Source organism: Candida tropicalis (assembly GCF_000006335.3).
Source record: "Candida tropicalis MYA-3404 genomic scaffold supercont3.1, whole genome shotgun sequence".
In the NCBI taxonomy this organism is placed as follows: domain Eukaryota; kingdom Fungi; phylum Ascomycota; class Pichiomycetes; order Serinales; family Debaryomycetaceae; genus Candida; species Candida tropicalis.
In genome coordinates, this window is record NW_003020038.1 from 1,648,543 (window position 1) to 1,671,175 (window position 22,633).

Sequence of the window (22,633 nt, forward strand, 5' to 3'; positions counted from 1 at the left end):
TTGATTACTCTACCCTTTTCTTTTTTGGGTTTTCGTCATTGAAGTATATTCATGCACTTATATTTCTGGCATGTAGGTAGGTACACGTCCTCTGCTTATTCCCCCCTCACTAGGAATTCTGTTCACATTCGCACGACCCAGTAAAACGCGTCTTTGCAAAGAAAAAAAAAACGAAAACGACAATAAAAATAAAGTATCAATATTTATTCTTGATGTGTTGTTGAACAAACAAACGAAATCATGGGTAGATTAATTGGATTAGAACTATATAATTTTAAGTCATATAAAGGAAAGTCTGTTATAGGATTTGGATCATCTTATTTCACATCCATTATTGGTCCAAATGGGGCAGGAAAATCAAATATGATGGATGCAATCTCATTTGTTTTAGGTGTTAATTCATACCATTTAAGATCCCACAATTTAAAAGATTTGATATACAGAGGAAGAAAATCCACTCCTACTCCTGAAGGTGAAAAAGATGATGATGAAGAAGAAGAACAGGGAGAAGATAATACAACAATCAATACATCGGAACAAGATCCAACTAGCGCTTATGTTTTAGCTACTTATGAAAAAGATGATGGTGAAATCTTAAAATTGAAAAGAACAATTACTACCACAGGAAATAGTGATTATAGAATTAATGATATATCTGTAACACAATTGAATTTTACTATGGTTTTGAAACAGGAGAATATTTTGATTAAAGCTAGAAATTTTTTGGTTTTCCAAGGTGATGTTGAAGCTATTGCTTCACAAAATCCTAAAGCATTAACTAAATTGATTGAAAATATTAGTGGATCTACTGAGTATATTGCAGAATATGAGAAATTAAAAGAAGAAAAAGAAAAGGCCCATGAAGTTACCATTTCTGTATTTTCAAGAAAGAGAACCCTTAATTCAGAATCAAAACAATATAAAGAACAAATGGTTGAACAACAACAATTTGAAGAAAAAATTATATTGAAAAATGATATTGTCAAAAAAATCAACTTGTACAAACTATTCCATAATGAAAAGAAACATAACCAGCTTGTGAAAGAGATCAAAGCCAAAGAGGAAGAATTGAAACTGGTCAAGAAATCTTTATCTAACAAGGAAAAAACTTATAAATCATTGATGGCTGACTATTCTTCAAGTGTGTTGAGTTTGAAAGAACATCAACAGGAAGTTGAAAATGCTCAGACCAAAATTGATTCTACTAAGAGAGATTTGATTCCTATTGAAGCCAACAAAAGATCAGTATCAAAGAAAATAAGAACTTATAAGGAGAAGGTTGCTGATTTAGGTAAAGATATCATTCGACAAAGAAAACAAGTTAACTCGGTAGAAAAACAATTAAAAGACGCACAGAAATTGTTTACTGATTTCCAAAATAAAATCAGTGCATCAGTAGCATCTACAACCAGTATTTCTCCAGAAGGTCAAAAGGAATATGAAGAATTGAGATCTAAATTTTTAGCTGGTTCAGGATCTGAATTGGAAGAGCAAGTATCTTTATTGCTCAATGACAAAGACAGTTTAAAAGCTACAAAATCTAATCTTGAAAATCAAAGATCCAATGCTGAGAATAGAATTGCCGAATTAGAATCAATTATTTCGACTGATTTGAAAGCCAATTTACATGATGTAATTACAGAGATTACGGATGTTCTTGATAAAAAAAGCCAGAAAGTTGATGCAAGAAATGATCTTATTAAACAAAAGGATAGATTTAACCAAGAGGAATTGAAATTAAATACCAAATTGAGAGATGTCTTGGTTAAATTAGATGAATTATCCTCACAACAAAGAGAATCCAATAAGCAAAAGAAATTAAGAGAAAATGTTGCAACTTTAAAGAGATTATTCCCACAAGGTGCCATCAAGGGGTTGGTCTATGAATTGGTGAGACCCACACAACAAAAATACGAACCAGCATTGGCAACATTGTTGGGTGGTAATTTTGATAGTATTATTGTTGAGACTTCTGCTATTGCTTATAGATGTATTGAAGTATTGAAAGAAAGAAGAGCTGGTACTGCCACATTCATTCCATTGGATTCAATAGAACCCGATCCTATTAATTTGAACTATTTAAGATCAGTTCATTCGTCTGCTTTGCCAGGTGTGGATATTGTCGATTATCAAGATAAATCATTAGAACCAGCTGTGAACTATATCATTGGAAATACATTAGTTGTTGATACTATTGATACTGCAAGAAGATTGAAATGGCAATCGAATGTAAGATTTGATAATAAAATTGTTACTTTACAAGGATCTGTGATTCATAAATCTGGTCTAATGACTGGTGGTCAGCAACAAAACAAATCAAATGTAAGTTTGAGTTGGGATAAACAAGAATTTGCTAGATTGAATGAAGTTAAAGATGAATTGAGTGAAGAAGTATTTAAACTACAGGAAAAGAAACCAAAGGATTTGGAGATTAATTTAATTGCTGAAGAGATAAATGCATTAGATGATAGATTGCCAGTTTTGAGAAATCAGCAAAGTAACATTGAAAGAATTATCAAAGATAGACAGACTGAGATTGAATTTCAAACTGGTTTATTCAAAGGTTTTGAAAAATCCATTCAAGATAAAGTTAATGAGACGAAGAAAGTTGATGGAAAGATTGATAAAGTCAATGATGAAATTAAGAATATAAAATCTGAGATCTTTGGTGAATTCTGTGAAAGATATGGATTTGTTAATGGTATCGAGGATTATGAAAACTTGCATGGTAGTACATTAAGAATCCGTGCTAAAGAAAGAGCACAATATTCTAAAGCAATTTCTGTATTGGAAAACAAATTAGAATTTGAAAGAGCTAGATGTAAAGAAACTGAAGAACGTGAAAGAGGTGTTAATGATATGATTGGTAATTTAGAAGAAGAAGAATCCGAGTTATCAAGACAAAAGAAGGTGTTGGAAAATAAATTGGATATTGCTGAAGCGGAATTTGAAGTTTTAAAAAGTGAAATTGTTCAATTTGAAAATCAAATGCAAAATAAATTAAAAACTTCTAAATCTGTTGAAACTGATCTTAATGATACGAAGCTGGAATTATCATCATTTACTAAAGAAATTACTCAAATGGAAGAGAATTTGTTGAAGGTTGATTCTGAAAGAGCTAATGTTTTAAGAAATTGTAAAATTCAAAATATCAACTTACCATTGAATGATGGAGATTTGGATAGCATATCAGTTGGTGAAGATTCAGAAAGTTCAATTAAAGAAGTTTATAAGATCGAACTTGATTATGATCTACTTGATGAGAAATATAAAGAAGCGTTCAATCATAGATTAGAAGGTGAATTAGAAGTTTCATTACAAGATACCATTAGTGAATTAGAAAAACTTACACCGAATGCTAAAGCTGTTGAAAGATTACATGAAGTTGAGAATAAATTAAGAAGTTATGACAAAGATTATAATACTGCACGTCAAAGGGAAAGACAAATTCTGGAGAAATTCAAAAAGGTTCAAGATAATAGATATAATAAATTCATGGGAGCATTTAATCATATATCAGGATGTATTGATTCAATTTATAAAGAATTGACTAAATCAACCATGTCTCCATTAGGAGGATCAGCATATTTGACCTTGGAAGATGAAGATACACCTTATGAATTTGGTATTAAATATCATGCTATGCCACCAATGAAACGTTTCAGAGATATGGAATTATTATCAGGAGGTGAAAAAACCATGGCAGCATTAGCATTATTATTTGCTATTCATTCTTATCAACCATCACCATTTTTTGTTTTAGATGAAATTGATGCTGCTTTAGATAATGCAAATGTTGGTAGAATAGGTAATTATATCAAAAAATATGCTGGACCAAATTTCCAATTTATTGTTATATCTTTAAAGAATTCATTATTTGAAAAATCAGATGCTTTGGTTGGTATTTATCGTGAACAACGTGAGAATAGTTCTAAAACTGTTACTTTAGATTTAAGAGAATATTCCGATGAAGAAGTCCCCTTAAATGGAGTTGATAATTGAATGTGTAATCATAATAATAATAATAATACGTCGTTATGTTATATCTAATATTTATTTATAAAATGTACATCAAAATGTGTCATACAAAAGAATTAACCAGCAGTCTAATGATATAAAGAAAAGAAATGAACACGTGAAAAACTAATAGTAATAAAATACAATTAATGGATAAATTCAATAAACTCGTCTTGATTTGGAGATACAGAACCTTGAATAGGTGATGAATCTAGATTTATTTTATTTATATTGGTATCGTTGGTAGTCGTGGTATTGTTAGTGTTTGTGGTAGTTGGATAACTGAAATAATCAAGAAATTCATTATCTCCACCTAAACCAATATCAATTAAATCAGATTCATCTAATAAACTATTATTAGTTAAAATACCAGCAGGAGCAGAAGTTGAACTATATTGATCATCATTATCATCTGAATAGTCATTAAAATCCCATGAATACTGTGAATTTTTAGAATACATATTTTCATCAAATGAATTTGCATGAATTATTTGTCTTTGTTGATGTTGCTGATGTTGTTGCTGTTGTGGGGGTTTCAAATAAGAGGATGAATTGGAATTATTATCAATATGATATGTGTGAGGATGAGGATTCGGAAGTGGTTGATATTCAGGATTGATTGAATTAAAAGCTCTGTCAATAGTACATGATTGACAATAACATATTAAATATTCTTCATCATATATGTTTTTGAAAATTTCAGCAGTTTTATTTAAATCATTATTATTTAAAATTGAATTCATTAACGAATTTGATATTGTTGAATCATCATCAATTATATAATGACTTGAAGAAGTTAAGCAATCTTTAAAATATCCAAATCCACTCAAATTATGGGTTTTCCACATTAGTTCAATATCCAAAGTAGGTTTTAATTTGTTATTGTTATTTAAATTTGGATTAGTTAAAATGGTAAAAAATTTAGCATATCTTGAATTTGCTTCATTTAAGATATGATTAATATTTGGTGAATGAATCCAATTTAATTTATTCATTTTATTATTAAATTGCTCTTGTTTTAATACAAAATCAACTAAATCATCACCAATTTCAATACCATTGCTAACAGTCATACTAATTAAATTAAATTTAGTATAATTTTGAAGTAATTTACCATGAGGAAGTGATTGTTTATCACATTCTTTTTGAAGTAAATTTATAATTATATCAAGACTCTTGAATCTATTTTCATTCCAAATTCTATCAAATATTGATTTGAATTTCTTACCTGATTTAATCGGATCTTTAACTATTACTTCAGATGGTGGAATTTTAAAAGTTCCTTGTAAGATACCTTGTTTTTTAACATCAGAATATAATTGTAATTTCCTTAATTCAGAATGGGTAATTAAAAATATCCATGAACAATAACATGATGAATCTTGAACAAGTCTAATGTTTTTACTTCTTAACCCATAATCACCAAATCCTTTAGAACCATCTGATAAAGGAATTGGATCTGATAAGACGTTATTGCAACTAGGGCAACAAACATTAACTTGACAATCATCCATAGAAAATTTAGTCAATTCATATTGTAAATCTTTACTATTATCATCATCTTGTATAAAACATTTGATAACCTCTAAATAATTATGCTTATATTCATAAGGAACTCTGAATTCAAAATCAAAATTATCAATATATTGACAAACCTTGTGTAAAGGGAATGCAAAATTAGCAAATTGTAACATATTACATCTAACAAAAACATCGTAAAAACTTGAAGGATTTGTTAAAAAACTATGCCATACTAAAAGAACATCCAATGGTGGGATTATTTGTGTCATAACAGATAAGAATGCTGGGTCCTTATTTATATTTATATCAATATCATTGTTGGTTTCGTATCTTTCCATGAATTTCTTTAATGAAGAAACAAATATAATGAATCTTCTAACAGCATTAATTATATAACATTTCCAAAGGATATTTGAATTGATATTAGAATCTTGAGAGTTGTTAAGGACCTTCTTTTTAAGTACAGCAAATGCTTTAATTAGTTTCAAATGAGCAATGGTTTCATATTCATTAGGTAAGAAACTAGCTGGAGAAGTTTTAGTTATATCAATAGCTAAAGTATCTTGTGATGTTAAGTAGTAAAAACTCAGGAAATTGGATAAATTGGCATCACGTAAGATGTTGATGAATTCATATGAGGAGGTACCTTCACCGGTGCCGGCACCGGTGCTTGTATCTGTAGTATAAATATTAGTAGTAGTGGAATAATGATTAGCTTCATCAACGGGAGAATCGACTTGTTGTATAACAATAGTAGTATCAGACATTGCTGGCGATAATGGTAGATGATGAGGAGATGGTTGTGATGGTGGATGAGAGTTGTTGATGTGAGATTCAATGTTATTTATATCAATGTCGATATCAATGTCAATATGAATATCAGGTATGGCGGTAGTAGTTGAGATATCACTCGGTAACGACTTCCTTTCAAGGTTGAGTAAATTGAATGACTCTTGTAATGGTGAATTGTTTTTATGGTGATCATAATGAAGATGATTGTTGTTGAGTTGAGTATGAGTTGTAGTTAATATAGTATCACTCATGATTGAAGTCATGATAGTTGGGACTGGAATGACACAAAAATAGAAACTAGATATAAACAAACAAATGAAGAAAGATGTAAAAAAAAAAAAATGAAAGTGCAAGAATAAGAATGATGCCAACAGCCTCTTTTTATATAATCATGATATAATTGTAAATCTAGACATCCAGCATTGTTGAATTGTTGAATTGTGAAAATTTCCACAAACAAATAATGAAATAAAGTAACAAGTGGGAAAGATAAAACTAATTAGCTCACCCATAACCAACACAGACACAATAACAAAAATTAAATTTAAATTTAAATAAAAAGAAATCCGGCAGAGCAAAGGCAAAGCAAAAAGCTGGTGCATGAACAACATTCAAATCATTTACACCCACATTCACACACATTCACACACAGGGATTAAATTAACTAAGTATCTTTACCTTCACTTACACTTAAAGCGAACAACAATAAGAACAGTTGTGGAGATACGGGATTGCATAATTCTTATTGTGTTTTAATGTATATGTACAGTATATTAAAGTACGTATTACATTCACAATCACAAATCACATCCACACACCTACGTTCACACATATAGTTCTATCAAACAATACGAACATAAGAAATCACACAGAATAAGCCTTTATTTCTTTTTCTGGCTTTATTTGTTTTTGTTGATTTAGCCGCAGGGTTATGATTCTAAAAATTACTACATAGTACTGGCGAAAAGGATTTGCACTGTTCTGTTGAATTGTGGAGATTAGCTGCGGGCTTTTCATACATACAGTTGGAGGGGGTGGAAAATATATACACATGTACCATCAAAATTATAAATTAATATGATGGGAGAAGAATTAGACTGTACGTGTATGTGTCTGTCTATTGCCAGTTGTAGTATTGACCAGTCAAACCAAAAGCCAATGATAAAAGATTGCCATTCTGATGATATCTGATAACTGATGATTATGATGATGATTGGTCACTGATTTTTTTAAACAGTGATTATGGCGGTCAACTATTGGTGTTGTGGTGTATCTGAGTAAATACCCAAGAAAAAAGCTTATATTTTCAATTTTGTGTAATGGAAGCATGATTTACGATACTTTCTAGAATATCGTCATCATCCCTTTTTCTTTTTTTTTTTTTATTTTATCTTTTACTGTTAACTCCTCTTTTCTGCTTTGGTGATGAAGACGAAGAATTTCAATTACGAATATTGACAGTGACACGTGATAGACATATTTCTTTGTATATACATTGTTGTATGAATGGTTTATAGTTATAATTTGTTGATCTTGTTTGATTAAGCCTCTAATTTCAGATTTCATCTGTGTGACGATGTGGGAGGCATACATAAACACAGAAACTGAGTAATACAAATATAGAATTAAAGGAGTTAATAATAATATGCATATCCTATAAATGCAAGGTCCTGTAGAGATGGATATAGATATAGATACAGCAAACATATGAAATGGCTAATTCAGCTTTAGTTGCAGAGCCAAGAGTTTATTGTCGGTTACTTACCCAAATTCAAGAGTAAACGTTGTCCCTAATCGAATCGAATCGAATCGTATCGTATCTTGCTAACTGATTCTTATCTTTTTTTTTCCATTTCTCCCTTTGCTCGATTTCCGTTTCAGGTTCAAAACAAGCTTTCTTTAATTTCAAATTATGTAACACAGTCAGTGTCAGTTTCGTATCATATTTGATGATTTTCCAAAATGCCGTGCACTTTACGCTGTCTTACTCGAATGGATCGACCACCATGGAATACAAACTTTTAAACAGAGTAAAACCCTGTTTTTATAGTATCTGTACATGTGAAGTGAATGATTGCTATATACTTTATTATGATAGTTTTTTACTTCTTCTTTTATTTTTAGTTTTTAATTTTTTTTTTTTAGTCTTCGTTTCTAATAAATTATTGGATATTCTTTTCGTAAATATGGTGAATAACTACCAATCTAGCCTATAAACTACAAATCAGAATACTGGCTTAGCCTGGTCTAGTTTGCTTTTTAAACAAAGATCTTTATTTGATGCCATGCACGTGAAGTTATCAAATATTATTTAAGTATTACTTTTGGTCACCGTAAGAGATGCAGATCTCCATCGTCACAGATAAATATTTACATAAAATTAAAAATAATATCTCCCATGATTGATCCCTTGTTCTTATTTTAAAGATCATTCATCTCTAACAGTAATAATAATCATAATAATAATAATTTCGCTACAGTATCAGTGAAAATGACCAACCGGTTCAGCGGTAAAAATTTAACCATATAGACGTACGAATCACCTCTTTTTTTTTTATCATTGCTTTGCTATGATGGGATATACTTGCATTAAACCTACTCATGCTCATGCACTCTTAGTCCTTGCATGTTCACTAGTATCCATTCAATTTGAATGCTATCTTAAATTTCAGCAATCCCCCCTTTTAAAGCATTAACCTTGTTTTCTTTTACTTTTTCTTTTTTATTATGTTTCTATATTTGAAGCACATGCAGATCAAACTATACAACATGCAGTGCATATGGATGTGGATGTTTAAATGAATACATAGACTTCTACTGCACTTTCATTTTCCTGATTTACGATATCAATTCGTCGCTATCATTGACATTATGGACAAAACGCCGTAACAACTATAATTGTCATTCCGTAGGTTACGTATTCCTTTTTTTTTCATTCTGAATAATTTTTCATTTTTAAAATCTGACTGTGGAATATAACAGTGATGGTTCTGTACACCTTCATCTTTTCTTTTTGGAGGGGAGGAGAAAGAGAAGGAAGGGATAATTGGAATCACTTTGCATATACGAATTTAAGTAACGATACTTTGTTCCTTCACTCTTCTGTGGTTTTTCACTCCCCTTCTCCCGTTTATTCTAGCCTTTTACTTATGATGGTGGTGAATTATTTTACGGTAAGGCGGGATCGCTTTGTTATCGAATCTTCACTCGAATAATAATAGTATTATAATAGACTGTTCGGGTATCGCTAAGCCCAACAGTAATTTCCCGAAGCAAGAACAATTCATCCGAATTTAAGAAAGAAAAAAGGTCGTTCCCCTGTGCTCAAAAAAATCAAGGTTGAAAAATATAAACTCATCTCTTCTCAGCTATCATTTCCCTCTTATCAAATCCCCTCTCTCTTTTTATTGAATCCCCACATTTTTTTGTTTTTGTTGTTTTTTTTTTGGTATTTCTGATTCAATACGTTTTAAATCCTACATCTGCCTTACATACGTTGATGTTTGTTCTACTACGAAGAAATATAATCAAGAATATTACTACTCGTCGTTTTATCACATGGTCCAGACATGTATCGGTATCGGCGAACACCAACAATAGTAACAATAAAAAGGAAAAAATTACTAAATTACTAAAACATTTTAAGAAGACGAAAAGAAGAAATGATATAGCTGATCTTACACATCCAAGTTCCATAACCATTCTAGAAATAAATGATTTTCTAAAAGAATATTCTCAAATTCATAATTTACCCATTCAACTTGAAAAAATCAAAAATTCATTTGAATTAATTAAAAACTTTTTACCTCGTCAACGTAAACATGATATTCTTCTTGATAACATTACTATTAGATCAGTCACATCTCAAGGTGAAGGAATAGCACTCGTGCCTAAATCTTCATATGCACAGAATTATGTGATTGATCCAGAAGAAGAAATTTTTGGAAAATATACAATTTTTCTAATTCCTAAAACTACAGTTGGTGATAAAGTTAAAATTAAAATCAAAATGCATCATGAATATTATGCAGAAGGTGAATTACTTGAGGTTAGTAACTCTGATTCCAAAGTTTCTAGAAGAAATGACAATTTAATTGTTTGTAATCATTTTAATCAATGTAATGGTTGTCAATTACAAATGTTAACTTACGAAGATCAATTAAATTTTAAAAAATCAATCATAATGAAGGCTTATCGATATTTTTATCCTGAAATTTTTAATCAATTAGGTAATGATTTTGGAACGGTTAGTGGATCCCCATTACAATATTCATATAGAACTAAATTAACCCCTCATTTCACCGTATCTAATGGAATTAATACTAAACTTGGATTTGAAACTGTTAATCATCAAGGAAAATTCGATATGAAACAATGTCCTATAGCTACCCCTGAAATTAATGATAAATTATCACAAATAAGAGATGAATATTTAGGACAATCCAGACCATATTCTCAAGTTATGTTGAGACAAAGTATTAGAATTAATCAAGATACTGGAGAATTCATTCAAGTTGCATTAGAAGGTCAATATAAAGTAACTACTGAAAAAATCAATGAGTTCTTGTTTCAATTTGATTCAAATTGTTTTTTCCAAAATAATAATTCAATCTTACCTAATGTATTAGATTATATTACATATCATATTAATCTTAAAGGTAAGCCAATTGATAACATAATTGATACATATTGTGGTGTTGGGTTTTTTGGTATTGCTTTATCAAATTCATTTCAAGAAAATACTAAAATATTTGGTATTGAAATTTCAAATATTTCAATTAAATATGCTAATCATAATGTTAAAATTAATAATTTAAATAAAGATAAAATCAAATTCATTCAAGGTGATGCTTCAAGTATGTTTAAAAATGAAGAATTTATCAAATCTGGAATTCTGGGTAAAAATAGTGTGGTTATTATTGATCCTTCAAGAAAAGGTTCAAATGAATCTTTTATGAAACAATTATTAGAATTTGAACCAGAAATTATCATCTACGTTAGTTGTAATGTATTCACCCAAGCTAGAGATTTGGCCACTTTTGATAAACTTCAACAAAATTCAAATGTCAAATATAAAGTTAGAGATATTATGGGTTTTGATTTCTTCCCCCAAACTAAACATGTTGAATCAATTGCAATTATAGAAAAAGTGTAAATAGTAATAATAATAATCATATTAAAATTTCATGTATATACACAACATCCAAGATTAGTAATCATCTTCAGTTTCTTTTAAAAATTCATCTATAATGTCAAACATGGCATCTACCCCCCATGAAACTCTTTGTTTTTGCTTTTTACCAGATGTAATATCACTAGTTTTAACTTTCTCCTGCAAGAAATATTGTAAACCTCTTAATAATGTCGGTTGATCTTTAGCTTTCAAAATACGTTCAACCAAAATCTTATCATCGAATTTCTGTTCAAACATTTCTTTTGATTTTTTAGATTTCTTTAATCCAGCACCAATTGAATTCTTTTGTGATTTCTTACCAACTTGATCAAGAAAACTAACCAATAATACTTCTAAAAATAAAACAGTATCATTTGATGCAGTTAAGAAATTAATGGTTCGAAGATTATGTAATGGCATTGTACCCTGAGCTAAAAGAAATCCATAAAATCTTCCTAAATTTAGAATTCTCTTCATTTTACTTTCTTCATCACCAGTATCATTATCAAATCCAATGAAATCATCTTCATCATCATCGTCGTTGTCTCTATTACCAGCACTGCCACCATCTAATTCTTTAATTAGATCCCATAACATGAATTGAAATGTTTTACGTAATGAATGAGAATCACATAATTTATTAGCTAATACTCCATAATAAGGATTCCATGATGGTTCCATTGTTGCACAATGGATTAAAACTTTTGGAATTTCACGTTCTTGATTTCTTTTCAATGATAATTTATCTAATTTAGTAACAGCATCAATATAATCGTTTGCTGACATTATTGAAACAAATATAGCACGACGAATATCAGTATTCATTCTTTGGGATTTAGCTAATTCCATCCAATTAGGTTCAGCATTATCTAAAATATCATTCATTGCTAGTTCATCAACATCTTTCTTTTTAGATTCTTCAGAATTATGTCCTTTCCATGCTGATCCTACTAACCACCATTTACCTCTTGTTGAAACATTATGGATATCATCTAATGAAACTTGAATTGGATCTCCAAATTTGTTATTATTAATACTACCCAAAAATTTCTTTAATCTTATAGATAATTGATGATTACCTTCATTAACAACTTTTAGTTTATTATTCTTCAATGATGAAATTGTTTCAATAAGAAATTGGGTTCTGGTATTAATGGAATCCCTTGGTAAGGTATTTACTTTATCATTGATTAATAATACAATTTCCTTTAATGCACTTGGATCATCAGAACGCATTTGATTACCAGAATTACGAATCAATCTTAACAACAAATCAGCATTGTTTTCATCAAGATTATTAATCAATTCTTTAATCATGTCATATAACAATTTACATGAAATTAACTGAAACAAATAAACTGAAGACAATAATGAAATAATATTGGAAGATTCTTTAGTTTTAGTTGATTCTTTATTGTAAGTTTCAAATTTTTCAATAACTGTTTGAATGAAATGAGCACCAAATTCAACTCCTTGTAATCTATAAAGTGCAACAACAACACTTGCATGAAGATAAACAAAAGTATCTAATAATCTACCTTGTTGAATAATACTATCAAGAATAATATTAGTGATTTCTTCATTTAATGTTTGTCTTGGATGTGATAAATATAATGTGTTTAATTCATTAACAATGGTGTTTATATTAGCTTCAGATAATTTATTAAGTGGACCTTTAATTGACTTTCTTAAGCGAAGTGTTTCTTCAGATACTTCTGGAGTAGTGTTTGCTTCTAATGCCATTTTACGACGTAATGCAGGTGGGATATATTTCTGTGGTTTAGCAGAATCTGAATCTAAATCATTAGAATCATCTTCAGTTCCAGGTGCAACATATGGATTTTCCTTAACTCTTGGTTCACCATCTGAATCAAGTTCTTCATCATCGTCATCCCCACTAAAATCTTCATTAAACTCATCAGAATTGAAATCATCTTCATCATCATCTTGTACTTGTTCTCTGTCCGAGTCAAAATCCAAATCTAATCCATCTAAAAGACCACCAATGATATCGTCATCGTCAATTTTAGAAAGTTTAGATTTCTTACCATTTTTAAGACCTAATTTTTTAGCATAATATTCAATATCCTCATCATCTCGTTCAAATTGTGATTGTAATTGCGGATTTAATGGATAAATTTCTTTTTCAGATTTTTTGTCTTTTTTATTCTTCTTTTTGGCGTCTTTAAGAGCTTTTAATTTAGCTAATAGATCTTCCTCTTCTTCAAGTTCTGAGAATTCCTCTTCATCTTCGTCTTCACCTTCATCAAAGGATTGTACTTCTTCTTCTTCATCTTCACTACCTAAATCGGAAACTTCGTCATCATCCAAATCATCTTCTTTCACAATACGAATTTCTGAACTCTTGGTTGATTCTCCATTCTTTTTAGCCTTTAATGCGCGTAATGCTTCCATTGGATCTTGTTCATCATCCTCTTCTTCTTCTTCTTTCTCAGACTCCATGTCATCGTCATCATCATCATCAAATTCAGACAAATCGTCATCATCTAAGTCATCTTCTTTGACAATTCTAATATCTGAATCACCTGATGATTTCTTGTTGCCTTTTAATTTACGCAAAGCTTCCATAGGATCTTCCTCTTCTTCGTCATCATCTTCAAAATCATCTGAGATTTCATCATCATCCAAATCATCTTCTTTGACAATTCTTATTTCTGATTCAGAAACCTTGCCATTCTTTTTAGCTTTCAATGCCTTTAAAGCTTCCATAGGATCTTCTTCTACTTCGTCATAGTCATCAAAATCATCTGAAAGTTCATCATCTTCTAAATCATCCACCTTGACAATTCGGATATCTGAAGTTTGTTTGTTATTACCCTTTAATTTACGTAATTCCTCCATAGGATCGATTTCATCTTCTTCATCTTCTATATCTTCAATATCTTCCAAATCATCAAAATCAGATAAGTCATCATCATCTTCCTCTTCTTCCAAATCATCTTCTTTAACTATTCTTACTTCTGATTTTTTGGAATTGCCATTTTTCTTTGCTTTCAATGCACGTAAAGCTTCCATTGGATCTTCTTCCTCGGGCTCTTTAACCATTTGAATTTCTGATTTCTTATCTTTCTTTAATATAGATTTCAAATTCTTAGATTCTTTTAATTTTCTTAATGTTTCCAATGGATCTTCTTCCTTAATTGATTTCTTCTTTTGATTCACATTTTGATTCTTCTGAGTTACAGGTTCTTGTTTCTTATGATTTACTACATTATTGTTATAAGTTTGTATTCTTTTTTGTTTCTTTAATTCTCTTTCTTGTTTTCTTTTCTCTTTTCTACTAAGATGTTGATTATTACCATCTGATTTTCTTTTCTTACCTCGTGAATTATTTGAAAATTTAGTAAACCTTTCATCATCTTCTTCAACGGCATCTTTGGCATTAATTTGTTCTAATAATTGACTAGGTAATCGCATACCATTTTGATCTTTATCATTTTTGAATTTCGCCATTATTTCAAACAACTTTATCGTCGTAGATACTATGTCTTTCCTTTGTGAAGATCATCTCTTTAATTTTTTTTTGCACTTTATATTACTTTTTGTAATTTTTTTTCTCTTCAGTCTCATCTCCATCATCACCTGAAACTTCTCACGTGATGTATAAAGGATAACAAAGACTGAAATCAAACATTAGATTTCAAATGTATTTTTTATATATATTGAAAGAACTATAGTATTCATTTTTTAAAAAAAAAGGTCATATAAAATTGATCAAAATTAAGAGACAGCAAAAACAACGGTACCTATAAACCTTGTTGTAATCTTTCACCCAATTTTTTAGAAGCAAAAGATAAAGCATTGAACAAACCTTTTTCACTAATATCAATATTTTTCAAATTAACACCTTCTAAACCAGCAACAGGAGGATTTGTAACTCTACTAACAATAGTAGCTGGATCATATTCTATTATTATACCATCATCTATAGTTTCGTCAATTGCTAAACTTACCATATCGAATTTTTCTAAAATTGTTTGTTTATCAATTGTATTATTTAATAAAATAGTTAAAGCTTCAGATAAATTATTCATAGTTGAATAAATCAAACTTTCATTTTCATTTAATGGAGATACCAATACAATTAAAACATCATTGATTTGTTTATAAGTAATTAAATGATTATCATATAATAATATATCTTGATTGACTTTATAAATTTTATCAAATAAATTTTTTTCAAATTTAATTTGTTGTTGTTGAGTTTCAAATTGATGAGGAAATTTTATTGAACTATTGATTGAATCTTCAGGTAATGTTGGTTTATAATATTTGGCAAACAATCTACTACCTTCATTATCTAATATTAGAACAGCAGAAACCGTGTATAATGATATATTTAATGACATATTTCCTTGGTATCTAAAGAAAGAGTAAACTCAGGTTGGTGATCGATTTTCACTTTTGTTGAGATTTTTTTTCCCTCCTCCTTGTAACACGGTGGTTGGAAAAAAAAATTGAAACCTGCTGCTTAACTTAGTCGTGTGTTATGAAACAAAAACTGTATACGATTACATAATAATGATCAGAGATTATATCTTTGATAAAAAAATCAGACTTTTTTGTATTTCAAATATATAAAACAAAATCAAAATAGAGGTAATACACAGATTGGATGGATGCAATAATTGGAGGAAATGCATAGGATTAATTAACTAGGTTAATAACAAACTCATGAACAGTTTTATGCATTGGGTTATTTTTGTAGAATTCTTCATTGGCTTTCAAATCCAAGTTCTTCCATCCAAAAACAAAATTAATAATCAACGCAACAAGTAAACCAAATGCAACAATTAATGGGCCAATTGAGTTATCTAAATGTTTATCAGATCTTTCCAAAATGATCTTTCTTCTTTCCATGAAAATATAGTAAGCCCAAACACCACTGAAAAGGGTCAAGGCAAAATAGAAATATGCTAAATTAGTACTCAACATTTCAAAGTTTGAATCTTTGGTAGAAGAGTAAATGATGAAAGTTAAGGAAGAAAACAATGTGGTAACATGTAACCATCTGTTAAAGGTACGTTCATTAGCTAACCAAACTTTTGGTTCAATCTTAATTGGACCCATATTCTTGATCCATTGATCTGGTTTAGTAACACCGGCTGGTAATTCAATTTCTTCATCTTCTGAATCAACATCTGCTAATTTAGAAAATTGATTTGGAAAGTTAATAAGTCTAACCAATGGGTTTGATTTTCTACTTGGACCTTCATCTTCGTCTTCTTCATCTTCATCAAAGTCAGAAGATTGATCATCAGTGACCCCACTTGGTGGTGCTTGATCATCTTGTTGAGTAGGTGCTGATTTATTTGAATCAATGGCTTCTTCAATGGTTTCAAAACGTTTGGCATCGTCCATAGCCGGATTGTCACCTTTGGAATACAACAATGACCCTGAGAATGAGGCTGATCTTGGTTGGAAATTTGATTTCTTATTGTTAAGTATCATTGACTTGAATTTAGACAAGTTTTCATCATTGGACAATTCAGTAATACCTTCACTGTTAACCTTTTGTGGTAATTTAGGTAAATCGTTAACAATATCACCTTCTAACTCATTGAACCACATAGGAATGTTGTCCAATTTTTCATCTTCCAAAAACAATGCAGCTACACCATGAATGAATTTTGAAAAGTTTGGAATCTCTTTAACCAAATAAGAAGAATTGATCAATTCATTAACCCATTGCAATTTCTTAAAATTCTTAGCAGATGATTTCTTAATCTTGATTTCCATACTGGAAAATGGGAATTTGACAAATTCACCTTTTCTCAAGAAATTTTGTGGAGTCTTGGAATTGTCCAAATCTAAACGATGCCATTGTTTAGGATCTCTGATTGGCAATTGAGAATCAAATGCATCTTCTCTGATAAATGTCAAATTAGAATCAATAGTAATTCTGATTCTGTCATCCCCAGGAATTTGGAATGCAGTACGGTTATAAGTAGTTCTTAAAACTGGTTGCAAATGGTTTTCCTTAATGAAATCCAATAATTTTTCAACACTTTTTTCATCGTTCAATTTAATTAATTTCTTTGGAATTTCATGTTGGATAACAAATTGATTGATATATTTTTTTCTTAATTCAATTTTTTCATCAACAAAAAAGTTAGAATTGGAATCAAACAGTTTTCTTTCCATAGTAATTTTTGGCTTATCATCCAACTTACCAACCCAGCGGATTCTCAAAGTAGAACTGTTGTTCAATTTGGTAAGTTTGTTGTTATAAAGATCAAGATGATCGTTATCAAAATAAATGGCATTGATAGTTTGATCACCAGTGATATGTTTATGACCACCTTCTTCGTCATCATCATCGTCATCATCGTCGTCATCATCTCCATTATTTTTAGAATTGTAGATTAAAACAGGAAGATGACGCAAGATGTTGGCCTTAACTTCAACCAAGTTATCAGGATGAATCCAAAATTTAAAAGATTGGAATTCATTGTTGGTTTCTTGTAAAGATGACATTTTGGAAAGGGAATTGAATGAAGCATCAACTTGATAGTTATCTCTAAAGAATTGATACAAAGCACCAACCTTGTATAACAATGGAGAGAAATCTTCTGAATGGAATGGAAGGGACTTTAATCTAACATTTAAAAGTGGTTTAACAGAATATTCAGGATGAATTCTATCATGCTTTTTTGTGATCTTTAAAAATCCCGTAAAATTAAGACGTTGAAATTTTTCCAATTCTTCAGCTTCAGATAACAAACGGTCCAATTTTTTAGCAAATTCTTCAGGATTAAAGGATGCATCAGGATTGGTAGTTTCATTTTGTAAAATATCAAGCTGTTCATTGATTTCCTGGAATTTTTGTTCAACAAAGTTAAAGACTTTTTCGAGATTTTCATCCAAAGCAGTGACAAATGTTTGTTCATCTTTTGAAGTCCAAGCATTGCTAATGACTCCTTCTTTTAATAATTTCTTCAAATGAGAGTAGTCCAAAAAGTTCTTACTCCACTCTTCATTGTAGTCCATTTTGAAGATGTCCATTTTCTGTTGAAAAAACATTGATTCCTTAGCCTCTTCAGGTTGTTTGGGTTGATTGGATTCAGTAGGCTGTTGTGACATTATGAAAAGAAAGAAAAAAGGGAAAGGAAAAAGGAAAAGGAAAAGGAAAAGAAGAAAGTAAGGGAAGATTCAGAATGGATTGTTAGGAATTGAAAAATTTTAGAATTTAGAATTTAAAATTTAAACTTTGAAAGAATGTAAAAAAAAGGAAATAATGTTGTAGTATCACCACGAGGAGGAGCAAAAGGAAGAGGATGATGAAATGATGGTTGAATAATAATTAATTTTCTCTTTTTATTGTTGCATCTAATTTATTTTTTTTCTCTCTCTCTTTCTTTCTCTCCCAATCTTTGTTCATTGTTGTAACCCTTCATTATCTCCCACGTGCGTCCACTTGGGTGCGGTCGCGTGCGGCCAATAAAGTCAGCTAATCTCATACCCCGGAACTCTTATCTAAACACATACTAAAGTCACGTGTTCCTGCTAGTCGGAATTGACTTATTTCATAATTTTTCTATTTTTGTTCACAAATATCATAATCGAAATATCACAAAATTAGCCAATACATTTATGAAAATTTTATCCTTTCCTATTGAGAGTTGGGAAAATAGTTAAAAACTCTTATGAACTTTGTTTCCAGATTAGTAATAAACGTCTTGAGAGATCTGGTGGTTGTAAAATAACAGAGGTTACGTTTGGTTATATCGAATTGTATGCACTGTATGTTGTCCTTTTTTAATACGACTATAAATGAGAGATAAGAGCTACCAACCATTATTTTTATTGGGGGAGGAGATGTACTGTAATAATAATTAAATCTACCAACGTGTGTGGTTATGGTCGTGCCCTTCTGGATTAATTTATATTTAGCATCATAATAATCGTAAACCCTTTTGTCTAAAGAATCCTAACAGTTCACAAAAAAAGAAAATTTTAATTGAGAATCCATACAAAAATTTTATGAAAATTACAAATCATAATCAAAAATTATATTTCACACTTTATATCTAATGGTACTACGTTTACTATATCAATAAATTCAACAAAAGACCCCAGTCGTCTTACAAACATATGCCATTAATAGAATGTATGCTAGTTGACTTCACGAAAGTATTATCTCAGCTACTAATGAAAAACATGGCGCGTTAATCCAGCCACTAAAAAAAAATTTACAACCAGCATCTTCACTTCTTTCATTCACAACATATTTCCACCAATGGATAACCCACTACTATCCCACGAAAGGTTAGAATTTAACGATAAAGAGATAATCAAACGACCCGATGAACTTCAACCATCAATCATTTACAATGTTATAGCATATATCAAAACATTAATACTATCATTGTTTGTCACTTCTCTGATACATCTCCCGGAACATGATGAAGAAGACGAAGGAAATCATAACAACATCACTTCAGATTCAGATATCGAAATAATTGGCGTCAAGATTGCAAATGACTATCACTTGCTCAGACAACATCGTCGGAATAGCTTCTTGGTTGACGAAAGTGACGGCAGGTATGTGTCACCAAAACCAGTTATCGCACCTGTAGTTCAACCAACAGCCAGATCATCAACTACTTCATATCAATATGGTACCGACTTGTCCATAGCGAAACCAATAAAGTACTCATATGTTCCTACTGAATCTTCGCAGTACATTGGGGAGGTGGATGAAGATTCACCAAGCTTGCTTGACACACCGACCACTCCATACCAACAATCTATTCTAGACTACTATGTACCTACCAAACCAATGTCTATTCATTCGTACTCATTGGTTGACAACTTCATCTCCAACTTATACATTGATAAGATTTCATCGGTATACCAACAAAGCCATGACAAATTGCAAGAATTGATAACCAAGAAACGACTCGAGTCAGTTAGTTTGATCAAACCATTGGCGGCAGATCAGTTGTCACAAGTCACCAGTATCTGGAGACAAAGAGCCAAAGTTGTCAACTCCAATTACCAGATTGATATCACCACGCTGGACTTGCAAACTCTAAGAGAGCCAAGCTGGTTGAATGATAATGTAATTGATTATTATTTCAATTTGATCATGAATGCACACCCAGACATTTTTGGATGGACAACGCATTTCTACACCGCGTTGGAAAGTAAGGGATACACCGGTGTGCAGAGATGGGCAAGGAGGAAAAAAGTCAACTTGTTTGAAAAGTCCAAGGTATTGGTGCCCGTGAATATATCCAACACGCATTGGGCATTAGCAGTTATCGATAATCTTGAAAAAACCATTTCCTATTATGATTCCTTGAATACAGTGGGAAACCCCCGTGCCGTGCAGAACTTAGCTATATACATGGACGGAGAAGCCAACAGATTGAACCGTGACAAAATCACATATGAACTAATCCCACACGTCAAGAGCCCTCAACAGAAGAATGGATCAGACTGTGGTGTGTTCACCTGTACTGCTGCTAGATATATCGCAGAGAACAAGCCATTAGGGTACAGTCAAAACGACATGAAAGTGATCAGAAGAAGAATGGTCTACGAAATTCTCGAAAATAAGTTACTAGATTGAATATATATATATATATATATATATATAGACAGATACACACGGAGTCTTAGAACTTTATCCCAAGAAACGATGTGTTCTTTGATTGGCTGTCGGCCGCTACCTCTGCCGCCTTCTTTTCATACTCTACGATCTTGGCACTGGATGCTTCGATCTTCTTTGACAAATACTCTATTCTGCCGTCTACTTTGCCAATCTTGTAAATCTTCTCCAACTCGTCCTCCATCTTCTGGATCTTGGTCACTTCAACACCAATCAAGGCTGTGATGTAATCAGTCTCATACAACTGCCAGATACGTCTGTCACCAATGATATTCTCAAACGCAGCCTTGAACAACGGTCTTCCGGTCGAGATCTTGGACAACACCCCCTTGTCACGCTGAAGTGAAATGAGATCATACTTCTCCAATGTCGTCAATGTCTCTATGGTCTCCTTGTTGGCCTTGAACAATGGCAGTTTCACCAACTCTAGGAAGTTGATTGTCTCACACTGGGTCAACAATTTCATGATCAACCACACCTGAGCAGCGTTCCATGTGCTGTCCCCAGCCCCAAACTTGTGGTGGCTGCTTAAAAAGAAAGTGGTGATCAATTCAGCCGCTTGTGTGATCATTTCATGGACGGCTTGTTCCGGACTCTCTCCTGACTTCAACCGTCTGATAAACGACTGCAAGTCCAACATTCTGCCCCCGAGCGGCTTAAGACAGGCATCTAAAGGACCCGTGTCCTTGATCTTGAGAGCATCACAAACATACTGTTTCGAGCTTGTCATTGATGCATCCGACAACGAAATATCCTTAAACACCTGGTTGGGCAAAGCATCGTTCAAAAGTTGGACAGACCCAATGTCGGCTGTCAAAATGATCACATGCGCAATGTTGTTCTGCACCAACCCCGATGCCCACTCAGCTAACAACGGGTAAACAAAGTCGTTCAGCCGGACATCTGCACGGCGAGCAAACTGGTTCAACACAATGACCGGTTTCGATTCTGGTCGCTGTTGTAAAAAGTCCTCTTCACGGAGTATTTCAAGCTTCTCGTCATCCTTCAATCTCTTGTTTCGGCGCTCCACACTCTTGACATACTTCTTGTACTCACTGTTGGTGATCTTGCGGATGGCTTGTGTTGCCAACAGGAACATGTTCTTGATCTGTGTCTCCTTGCTCTCGCTCAAACCAGACTTTTGTCCCGTCAACCCCTGGACCCCCAAATCAACAAACCTGGAAACCGTGTTGGTCCATGTGAACACTGGGAAATACCCGAGCTGTGTAGCTGCTGTATCGATCAAGTTGTTGTCGGATCGAGATTTGCCCAATTTGTCACATTCAACGACAAACACCCTTCTTGTTTCAACTTGGTCGTTCTCTGCTCAACGTGTTGGTTCAACACAAATTCCTCCCTTACCAGACCCCCTGTGGTTCCTTTGACTAACTATAAAAGTGGTTGGCATTCTCATTGATCCATATTTGGCAACTGCTTAAGACTTCTCGTAACTCTCTCGATCCAGAAACATGGCTTGTTCCTCCTTCTGGATT

General features: G+C 31.7%; 10 protein-coding genes across 10 annotated transcripts; 4 read left to right on the forward strand and 6 right to left on the reverse strand. All coding sequences in view use genetic code 12, as the record gives it.

Annotated features, from left to right (window-relative positions):
• Window positions 1-240: 240 nt before the first annotated feature.
• On the forward strand, window positions 241-4,002 carry SMC1 (cohesin subunit; the record flags this gene model as incomplete). The annotated part of the gene is made up of 1 exon (XM_002545903.1): window positions 241-4,002. One exon carries the CDS (start codon window positions 241-243, stop codon window positions 4,000-4,002), a length of 3,762 nt encoding a protein of 1,253 aa, XP_002545949.1.
• Window positions 4,003-4,163: 161 nt separating this feature from the next.
• On the reverse strand, window positions 4,164-6,593 carry CTRG_00731 (uncharacterized protein; the record flags this gene model as incomplete). Its single annotated transcript, XM_002545904.1, has 1 exon — window positions 4,164-6,593. The coding sequence occupies one exon, from the start codon at window positions 6,591-6,593 to the stop codon at window positions 4,164-4,166; it is 2,430 nt and encodes an 809-aa protein (XP_002545950.1).
• Window positions 6,594-7,674: 1,081 nt separating this feature from the next.
• Window positions 7,675-8,037, reverse strand: CTRG_00732 (uncharacterized protein; the record flags this gene model as incomplete). The annotated part of the gene is made up of 1 exon (XM_002545905.1): window positions 7,675-8,037. The coding sequence occupies one exon, from the start codon at window positions 8,035-8,037 to the stop codon at window positions 7,675-7,677; it is 363 nt and encodes a 120-aa protein (XP_002545951.1).
• A 1,792-nt stretch (window positions 8,038-9,829) lies between these two features.
• On the forward strand, window positions 9,830-11,485 carry CTRG_00733 (uncharacterized protein; the record flags this gene model as incomplete). The annotated part of the gene is made up of 1 exon (XM_002545906.1): window positions 9,830-11,485. One exon carries the CDS (start codon window positions 9,830-9,832, stop codon window positions 11,483-11,485), a length of 1,656 nt encoding a protein of 551 aa, XP_002545952.1.
• A 54-nt stretch (window positions 11,486-11,539) lies between these two features.
• SGD1 (Sgd1p) lies at window positions 11,540-14,977 on the reverse strand (the record flags this gene model as incomplete). Its single annotated transcript, XM_002545907.1, has 1 exon — window positions 11,540-14,977. The coding sequence occupies one exon, from the start codon at window positions 14,975-14,977 to the stop codon at window positions 11,540-11,542; it is 3,438 nt and encodes a 1,145-aa protein (XP_002545953.1).
• A 293-nt stretch (window positions 14,978-15,270) lies between these two features.
• CTRG_00735 (coatomer subunit zeta) lies at window positions 15,271-15,873 on the reverse strand (the record flags this gene model as incomplete). Its single annotated transcript, XM_002545908.1, has 1 exon — window positions 15,271-15,873. The coding sequence occupies one exon, from the start codon at window positions 15,871-15,873 to the stop codon at window positions 15,271-15,273; it is 603 nt and encodes a 200-aa protein (XP_002545954.1).
• A 298-nt stretch (window positions 15,874-16,171) lies between these two features.
• VTC3 (vacuolar transporter chaperone) lies at window positions 16,172-18,607 on the reverse strand (the record flags this gene model as incomplete). Its single annotated transcript, XM_002545909.1, has 1 exon — window positions 16,172-18,607. One exon carries the CDS (start codon window positions 18,605-18,607, stop codon window positions 16,172-16,174), a length of 2,436 nt encoding a protein of 811 aa, XP_002545955.1.
• A 1,156-nt stretch (window positions 18,608-19,763) lies between these two features.
• CTRG_00737 (C48 family peptidase) lies at window positions 19,764-21,101 on the forward strand (the record flags this gene model as incomplete). The annotated part of the gene is made up of 1 exon (XM_002545910.1): window positions 19,764-21,101. One exon carries the CDS (start codon window positions 19,764-19,766, stop codon window positions 21,099-21,101), a length of 1,338 nt encoding a protein of 445 aa, XP_002545956.1.
• Window positions 21,102-21,147: 46 nt separating this feature from the next.
• Window positions 21,148-22,239, reverse strand: CTRG_00738 (uncharacterized protein; the record flags this gene model as incomplete). Its single annotated transcript, XM_002545912.1, has 1 exon — window positions 21,148-22,239. The coding sequence occupies one exon, from the start codon at window positions 22,237-22,239 to the stop codon at window positions 21,148-21,150; it is 1,092 nt and encodes a 363-aa protein (XP_002545958.1).
• Window positions 22,073-22,525, forward strand: CTRG_00739 (uncharacterized protein; the record flags this gene model as incomplete). Its single annotated transcript, XM_002545911.1, has 1 exon — window positions 22,073-22,525. The coding sequence occupies one exon, from the start codon at window positions 22,073-22,075 to the stop codon at window positions 22,523-22,525; it is 453 nt and encodes a 150-aa protein (XP_002545957.1).
• Between the last annotated feature and the right edge of the window lie 108 nt (window positions 22,526-22,633).